The sequence below is a fragment of the Bidens hawaiensis genome, unplaced genomic scaffold (genome assembly GCF_021521415.1).
Source record: "Bidens hawaiensis isolate Kalapana, Puna unplaced genomic scaffold, B.hawaiensis_p1.1 tig00014729_1, whole genome shotgun sequence".
Taxonomy (NCBI): Eukaryota; Viridiplantae; Streptophyta; class Magnoliopsida; order Asterales; family Asteraceae; genus Bidens; species Bidens hawaiensis.
The window spans coordinates 119,275-129,234 of NW_027492294.1; the positions used below are offsets into that span (position 1 = coordinate 119,275).

The 9,960-nt window shown below is 35.2% G+C and overlaps 1 protein-coding gene across 1 annotated transcript; it reads right to left on the reverse strand.

The window, feature by feature from the left end:
* Positions 1–290: 290 nt before the first annotated feature.
* Positions 291–6,896, reverse strand: LOC143547533 (phosphomethylpyrimidine synthase, chloroplastic-like). Its single transcript, XM_077038932.1, has 7 exons — positions 6,813–6,896; positions 4,428–4,746; positions 3,689–3,816; positions 2,274–3,100; positions 1,600–1,955; positions 1,143–1,469; positions 291–492 (listed from the first exon to the last, which is right to left on the reverse strand). The coding sequence occupies exons 2-6, from the start codon at positions 4,733–4,735 to the stop codon at positions 1,145–1,147; spliced, it is 1,944 nt and encodes a 647-aa protein (XP_076895047.1). The 5' UTR covers positions 4,736–4,746; positions 6,813–6,896; the 3' UTR covers positions 291–492; positions 1,143–1,144.
* Between the last annotated feature and the right edge of the window lie 3,064 nt (positions 6,897–9,960).

The following is a 9,960-nucleotide window of genomic DNA, read 5'->3' on the forward strand; positions in this document are numbered from 1 at the left end:
AGCCACACGAGAGATGGTAGCATCATGATCAGTCATCATCATAGCGCGCCTACATAAAGAAAAACAAAGCACTCTCCCTACGCAGGCATTATCCTGTTCAGGTTCTAAGGGACTTTCTCAGCCTGAAACTGCCGCAGTCACCACCAACCGACACCATGCGGTAGCTCGGTGCTGCTAGCAGATTCAAACACCCCCGGTGCATAACTTATGTCAATACCATTTAAATAAGGAATGAACACAACATATTAAAGTTTAGAATAATAATAATAATAATAATAATAATAATAATAATAATAAAAGCTTCAATATTAAAGTTCAATTACTACTAACACACTGCAAATCCAAGGAGACATTTGTTCGCCCTTCCACTTATTCAATACGATAATAAAAACTATGTACTTACCTAGTACTTGAAAATGAGGATCTTGAACTTCAGTTTAGAGGCCGAGTCTTGCAGACAGTCCATCGTGATCCTCGATTTCAGCATGCTCCCTGAAATTGAATTCAATGGATGTAATCATATTAAACAAAATTTAAAAAAACAAAATTTTTAGAACCAAAAAGAACAAAAAAGTGGTTCCGGGAAACCAACTTGTTTGACTCATTGCCTGACCCGTTTATTTTAAAGCCTTTAAGAGACATCAATGAACATCCAACGATCTTTTTATGCTACTTTGTGTAGGGCTCTAAACGAACTGAACCAAACCAAACGAGGCTTTGTTCATGCTCATTCGTTTTAACTTTTATCGGACAAAAGGACGGTTCACGCACACATAATTGGGCATGGTTATGTGTCCATGTTCATTTGTTAAGGAATGAATTTGTTCGTGTTTGTTTGTGTTCATTCATTAATGTTATAAACGAACGCAAACGAACATGGAATTGCGTGCAGGTAATGGATCAAAACAAGTAAGGTTGGGCATAAAAATTATCCAATGCTTTAACTTTTCCATAAATTATTAATATGCCAAATATAAATGAATAGAAATGCATTATTTCAAACTTTTAATAATAATCTAACTTTCTTTAACAAACTCCTTTTTTAAATATACATTTATGTTTCTTTCCTATTGAACATTTTGGCCCGTTTCATACAAAATTTGACCCGTTAAAGATAAAACATGACACGGACATCAACTAACCTTTATTTTTTCATAGCATTGATGTACGATTCCGGCAAGTAAATCTCACCACCCGCTTCACCATGTTGTTCACCGCTAATGGTTTTCTTCGCCGCTTGAAACTCGGCACTCATCGCATCCATCCCCTGTTGAACCGCCTCTTCTGCACTCCCATACCCGTGTTCTTCTGCATACTTCCTCACATCTTCGGTTATCTTCATCGAACAGAACTTGGGCCCACACATGGAACAAAAATGTGCCACTTTCGCCCCATCAGACGGTAACGTCTCATCATGAAACGACGTAGCGGTCATCGGGTCAAGTGACAAAGCAAACTGGTCCAGCCATCTGTATTAGACACAATGTAAGTAACAAATGTTAGAGGTAGTATTATGCAACTCCGTCTCTTGTACAAACTCTAATTACAATTATCAATACAATTTACACCATCATTACACACGCTTTAGAGTTTAACTACCTGAACTCAAACCGGGCTTTGCTGAGTGCGTCATCCCACGCTTGCGCATGCGGGTGGCCTTTGGCTAAGTCAGCTGCGTGAGCTGCGATTTTGTATGATATGACACCGGTTTTGACGTCATCGCGGTTTGGTAGACCAAGGTGTTCTTTTGGTGTGACGTAACATAAGAGTGCGGTTCCCAGGGCTCCGATGTTGGCTGCACCAATGGCGGAGGTTATGTGGTCGTAGCCCGGTGCGATGTCAGTGGTTAGCGGGCCGAGTGTGTAGAAGGGTGCCTCATTGCACCATTCGAGCTGTTTTTGCATGTTTTCGGGGATTTTGTGCATCGGGATGTGTCCCGGGCCTTCGTTCATGACCTAAAATAGTTAAAATGCGGGTCAGTTCATAGCTAAAGTAACCAACATAACCGAACCCAACACAAAACCGATTGTTTGGTCTTGTGTTTTTCAATAACCGAATTTTCGGTTCATTATCGGAATATAACAAGAAAAAAACACAGAGCAACCGAACCGACCCGTAAAAACTGATTATTGAAAAAAACTGACTTTTTTCATTAATTTAAAATAACCAACAAAACTGAAACAAAATATCTGAACCCAACCCAACAAACTTTAGAACCAAATGATAATAATAATAATAATAATAATAATAATAATAATAATAATAATATATACCTGCACGTCTTTCTCCCAGGCTCGACGAGTCAGCTCACCCTGAGTCAACAACTCAGCAAACTGAGCCGTATCATTAGCATCATAAATCGACCCAGGCCTCAACCCATCACCAATAGACAAAGCAATATCATACTGATTACAAATATCAAGAATATCATCCCAATGCTCATAAGCAAAGTTCTCCTTATGATAAGCCAAACACCATTTCGCATGAATCGACCCGCCTCGCGAAACGATCCCTGTCATCCGCTTAGCTGTCAACGGTATATACCTCAACAACACACCTGCATGAATAGTGAAATAATCCACCCCTTGTTCCGCCTGTTCGATCAATGTCTCACGGAAAACCTCCCAGGTCAAATTTTCAGCAATGCCATTGACTTTTTCTAGAGCTTGGTATATAGGTACGGTCCCAACGGGTACTGCAGAGTTACGAAGAATCCATTCACGGGTTTCGTGAATGTGTCGGCCCGTGGATAGGTCCATGATGGTATCCGCGCCCCACATTGTGGCCCATTGGAGTTTATGAACTTCTTCTTCTATTGAGCTTACAACAGCAGAGTTGCCAATGTTGGCGTTGACTTTGACCAAGAAGTTTCTTCCAACAATCATTGGTTCCAACTCAAGGTGCTTTTTGTTGGAAGGAATGATTGCACGACCACAGGCCACTTCTGATCTCACAAATTCAGGGTCCAGATTCTCACGGGTTGCACAGTAGAGCATCTCTTCGGTTATGATCCCTTGCTTCGCGTAGTACATTTGGGTGTATCTTGGTGGGCTCAACTTCTCCCTCCTATCGATCCAATCCTTGCGTAATTTCGGGAGTCCTATGTAGTAAAGTTGTACAGTTAACTAACTGATGAAGTGAAAACTATTTAGTAGAACTAACGGACCAAACGGGTCGGGAAGGTTTGGGCTAGTCCAAATATATGCCCAATTCTATAAGTAATTAGTGTGATATTCATGATTACAAACATAATGTTAGCACAATACAGTTGGACTAATGGGCCAAAAAGATAACTTTTAGTACTGGCCCAAACGGGCTGGGTAGGTTTGGGCTAACCTACATATTTGCCCATTCATGGTTACAAAAATAATGTTACTGCAATACAGTAGGACTAACGGGCCAAAAATATCACTTTTAGTATGGGCCCAAACGTGTCAGTAGGTGTGTGCTTACCCACACATTTGCCTGTGTTAAAAAGTACTTAATATTTTATTTATGATTACAAATATAATGTTAGCGCAATATAGTAGGACTAAGGGGCCAAACAGATCACCTTTAGTATGGGCCCAAACGGGTCGGTTAGCTTTGGGTCATAATTACCAAAACATCTACTACAGTGGGTTTTAAAAATCAATAAGAGAATAAACTAACACTAAAACTGAGTGAAAGTTGGAAACTTTTTGCATACCAACTTGAGGGCTTATGTTTTGTGGGCCACTGGTGTCATACGTGTCAAAGTGTGGTTCATCCCCTACCAGGTGGACACGTCGAAATGGAACTTTAAGAACATTACCAGATCCCTCATGAACAACTTCCCTGTAAAGCAAATCAGCCAAGAATTAATATTTCAGCCTGTCTTCAAAGCGGGTCAATTCCAGTTATGACTTATAAATTATATCTTACGGGTCAAACATGAACAAAAATTTTATAATGAAAAGCTAAACAGGAAAGGGTTGAAACTGGTCCGAAGTATCCCAAAGTATGCTTTTACTACACAATCTCATAATCGTTTGGTCAAGAAAATTTAACTATTGATATTATTCAAACAATGTCTTTTTTTTAACACATTTGGCACACTGACTATTTAACAAAAAACATAACAAATCCGGCTCGACCTGTCTTGACATGTATGAACTATCGCACGTTTGGCCAGTTACCCAACCCACAACATTGGAATTATTTCTGATATAATCATACCATAAGCAAATTATTCAGGTTATGCTTTCTCTCTTACAAGTCAAACCAAGGAAAATTTAAGAAACACATAGGAAAAATGAAACATGTCAAAATTGCACAATGTGTTTTTTTCATGCATAAACCTTTCCTAAATCATATTATTCAAAGACAATTGGAGTTAACTGTATCAACCTGCACACACAAGAATTATGAACCCTTTTATGATAAAACTGTAGCAGTAAGTATATTACCTATATTCCTTTGTGCTTTGTGGAAAACATTGTTCAAAGGACGGAAGTGGAAGAAAATCAGGGGCATTCGGGTCAACTGTGTTCTTCCTTTGCTTAGTTTTCTCAGCATTGGTTGATGGTGGGTCAAAGGTCAATGTGGCCCGCGGCGCCATGACGCCTACTGAGTGTGTTTCCTTCTTCAACAAGTAGGTGGTATCAGCAGCCACATCAAACACAGGCAAGAAAGCAGTTCTTTGGATCTTTGACACGCCAGAATTGTTGATGTTTTTAGACATAACTGCGGTCAAATTAGCATGAATCGAAGCCATCTTGAATGAATCTGCCAAAAAGACATATTCTCAATTATATAGATGTTGCAAAGTATGCATTTGAACATGCTGAATGACAAAAACATCCTTACAATTCTAAGAAATACATCTCAAATTCATACTTGAAACTGTAAGTTTTATCCAATTATAGCAAAAGTTAGCAAGATGTAAAACTTTTAACAATTTCCGTTAATAGAGTAACGTCTATAACGAGATCAAAACTAGAGTGTGCATGATGCCAAAATAACTGATCTGTAGCTGGAATAACCGAAAAAACTGATGGTTTGGTTTTATATTTTACCAATAACTGAATTTCCGATTTGGTTTCAGTTTGTCACAGCGAAAACCGAACCCGTAAACACAAAAAAAAATGTCTTTTGTTAATGAATTTTGGATTCATTTTTATTTTTGAATGTAAGTAACATATAAAAAGCTAATAAATAGTGTAGACCAAAATGTTTAGAATCATCAATTTATTATTTATTATTAATCAACAAAAACTTTTATGCTTAAAGATTCGCGCTCAAATTCATTATTTTGAACCATTTTAAGGGGCTGTTTGGCAATCAAGTGTTGAATCATTAAGAGACCTGTGCGCGTTTGGCAATCAGTGGTAGAATGTGATTGGTTCATTAAAAATACACCTCTTAATGGGTCATGGAGCCTCTTAATGGTTAAGTTTTAGAAACATGTTAAATGATTCAAATGTAGCCTCTTAATAGAATCTTTAAGAGGCTACCAAACAGCCCCTAAAAATGGCAAAATTGAACCACTTGTGAATACCATAAAAGCCAAAACTGAACTTTTCTCAGAATCCAAATTTTTGGTTTTTGATTCGGTTTAAGAACAAAACCGACCCAAAACAAATTGCACACGATCCTATCAAAATGATCAAGACTCCAATTTTAATTGTAGCCTTAGAGATTTGTCAAGGGGATCAAAAACAACTTTCATAAAACATTAGTTAAATTGTGTTTACATACCCATTTTTATGTTTCATCTTCTTAAGAGTATGTTTGGGATTGAGTTTATAAAATGTTTATTGGCTTATTGGTTTTATCAAAAAGGCAATAAGTTAAAATGTGTTTGGCAATCACGAAAACCTTTTTTATTTTAGCTTTTTGAAAGGGTTAAAAAACAGTTTTTTAAAAGTCCAAATCCTTGCTTTTCAAAATGGCTTTTTGTATAAGCCAGTAAACATTTTTCAAACTAAATCCCAAACATGCTCTAAGACCTACAACAGAAACCTAAAATACTAATCACCGCAAAACCGCACAATAAGCATGATTAACCTACCACCAATCAGAAAATTGAAGGTATTAGTGCATTACTGTACAACAAATTATGGATGAGCACTTTTTTTAACCGAATACCAGTATCGGTATCGTATCGATACCATTTGGTTTCAGTACCAAATCGAAAATTCAGTATGCATAGGTTTTACTCATTTTCTATATAGGTCTGACCGGCTGAAACGGTTGCCTGTCCGGTTTACTGTCCGATCCGATTATGAAAACATTGCTGATACTCATTTTTATTTTCTCTATAGGTACTTTTTGGTACAGTACAAGTACAGGTTACAGTTACTAACCTAATACAATCAGTACTAATACCAGACTACTAGTAATCGTTTTTTCATGTTTTCGATATCGGAACCATTCTGTTTAGCTATTTTCAACACTACCTATACCGAACTGAACCGAAAACATACATAGGTACTGTATTCGGTATTTCGGTATCGGTACGTTTGGTTACCACACTCGTTCTCATCCCATGGTATAAATCTGGCAGAATTCAGTACCGATCGGTCCGAAACCAGATTCAATCAACAGAAATTCATCGATATCGATGCACGTAACACCAAAACGAAAATTCATACAATAATAAACAGATATTAATCCGTTTCAGTCGCTCAATCGATAGTCAGAGTTCGTAAACTCGATAAATCAAATTACATCTAGGTTCATCGATCGATACATATACATGCATGAATTCCGACGGTTACTCTGTACTAATCAAATTAATTATCATCATAAGAATAAGAACAGTGTGTGTGTGTGAGAGAGAGAGTGCTCACAAGAAAGCAGTGGTGATGATGAGTGGATGAATAGAGACGAAGAAGATGGTAGTGAATGAGTGGGTTTAATAAAGGCGCCTTGCCTTGAAATTAGTATAGCTGATATTTTCAAACGGTACGTTGGGTCAATTTCATAATTTATTATTTTATTTAATACATTCTTATTTTTATTTCTTAGAACCGCGTATTTAAGCTACAACACTCTCCAAATTTGAAAGTCTCGATGGGCAAGCTATATTCTCCAGGGCCGACTGCCACTTGACAGTCGTTGTGCCATCACAAGAGCAGAACTCTCTGCATAACACATAATGGGACGAAAACTTAGGTGGACTTAGGGTTCAAAGTGACAACCTTTTCACAAAGTTTAGCTCAAATCCTTCATTGACAATATACACTCGAAAGTGACACGATTGAGATTCAAACTTGAGTCTTTACTGGAAAACTTAAGTCTTCTATCACTAGACCACAAGTAAGGATATTTATATTTATATTTATGTTTATTTCGTATTTAATGAAATATATTTTTGAAATGTAATACAAATAAATTTAATTTTCACCTATTTTAGGAAAAGTATTGAGGGTTAATAAATCTTTTTATTTTTTTTTTCCTAAATTGTATTACAAAAATTCATCAAATATTTTAGGGGAGGGAGCGTGAAGAGATATGATTAGGGTTTTAAAAACCGGTACATATCAGGACGGTTGAAACGGTTATACAGGTCACTAGTATTTAGATCACTGTATTTTTGGACAGTTTGGTAGAAAACATCATACCGCCGGTTTTTGTAAAAATACTGGTTTAAACCAGTAAACCAGTTTTAAATCCAAAAGCTTTTTAATACTTTTTGCAGCCCATATTTTTAAAAATGACTTTTAACATAACAAATAAAATTGAAACGGGTAAATGCGGCAAACAACGATTCGTTAATCAACCAATTTTGTTTCATCCAAATCTAATGTTGGTTTATTTACAACTTTTGTAATTGAGTAATTTTGTATACAAAGTACAAGTTTTCTATTTGATTCGACTATTGTTCATGTATGATATTTGGTTCAAATGTGATGATTATTAATATGCTTTTGGGTTATTTTTTGAGTTGAAATTGTATTTATATGAAACTGCAAGGTAAATTATTCAACCTGGTTGAACCTCCCGATACATTCCGATTCAAACGGTTCTACCATTTTTTAACTAAATCCGATACGAATAAAATACCGGTTTTTAAAAAATGGGATATGATGCGATTCATGGGCAAACCCGAACTTGGCTCAAACAACCCAACTGGTGACTTGGTATGTGTGTACCATAAAGAGACAAAAGAAGTATCTTTACTCACCCGGTAGAAATATGAGATGCCATTATTGCATATTGTTAGGTTGTTCATCAGGTGAGGACCGATGACGTAAATTGTGACATCAACTTTGATCTCACTCTCGTACTTGTTTTACAAATAGAGCTCGAAGAAAGTGAGCTCGAGCTTTGTTTGGTTTAACAACTTGACTCGTTTACACCTTAGATACACTGAGTTGTATTAAGATTGATCATTAACCAATTAAGCTAATTCGAACAATAATTGAAGAAAGCATTGCTTATCGTGGGACCAAACTCAAATCCAAATTAATACCCCTTTATTGGGGTCCCTCCACCTCTAGATATTTCAGCAATTATTGTTGGTTATTTAAAAAAAATATAAAAATTAATTATTTACAACATAACTCACTTACACCTTAGATCACTCATTCAACAACCCTTACTATAATAATAACAAATCATCATTGTATTCTATCTAAAATTTGGATATATTTTCTTTTCAAGTAGTCTTCATAATAGCTTTTAGTTCAGTATATAAACTAAAACACTAACAAGTCGTCATAAAGTTATAGAAAAAAACACAACTATCAGTTACATAAAGGATAACCAAGTATTAAATAAAACCAAAATCATTAAAAACCTAAACCAATAAGATATAAGAGAACTATAGTCACGCCAAATAAGTTTACATGAACACGAAAGGCAAAATCATTAAAAACCTGACCAAGTATTGAATAAAATCAAAATAATTAAAAGCCTAAAATATGAAACATCAACGATCAACCTTCAACATGTTACATGGACACGAAAGCCAACAACAAATACAAGAATAAGATTAGATATACATATAGCAATCGTATGCCCACCCATCATCAAGACGACCATAAAAATATAAACTTAACCCAAATCTTCGTATAAATACTTCATTTCCTCATACACCTTAATTCAGGGAACCAATTCATCTAGAAAATATGAGTTAATGTTAATAAATATCAAAGGGCATGTGACCTAATGCTATCAAAACTCGAATGTTCAAACACTTGTAATACACAGGTAAGGTAATGTGGATTTAAAAGTAAACTATTGTTTGTTAAAAAAAATTTGATTTACTTCTTTTAGCTTTTCACATTTTTCCCCGTGATATTTCTGTTGTTTCTCAATCGTCACCATCCACTTAACTTTATTTTGATTCACACAAAAATAAAATAAAGAAGCTTTAAATTTCAATTTATTTAAAGATGGTTTATCTATATGTTTTAACTTTGTGCAAATTTCATTTCCACCTTTCGTTCATTTCTCTTTCTTATCCAACCACTATCATTATTTCATGTTGTGAGGAGAGAAATGTCCCACCTCCTATAGATTTAGAAATGCTTTGGTAGAAATTAGATCTTTCTTACAAAAAGTATAAAGTTAAAAGAATAATCATGAAATCTTATTTACATATACACACAAGGCATATGTATAATCACACGACTTATAAACATAATAATGCAACGTTATATACATAATCTTGCAGTATTATCTACGTAATGACATAACTTTACACCTATCATAACTTTTCTTAAGAATGTAGTATTTTCTTTAAGTATATCATATACTTGAATTATGGTATATATATATAGATTCTTTTTAAAGAATAAAGTATATAAAAATTATGTGTTTAGATAAAGTATATAAAAATTACATGTTTTGTTTTTAAATAATAAAGCACAAAAAATTATGTATTTAGATAAATGGTGGTATTAGGAAAAAAAAAGTTAACAACGACCTCTATTTTACAAGCTCGTACATATGTATTCTTGATTTATAAAATAAAAAGTTAGCAATAGTAAT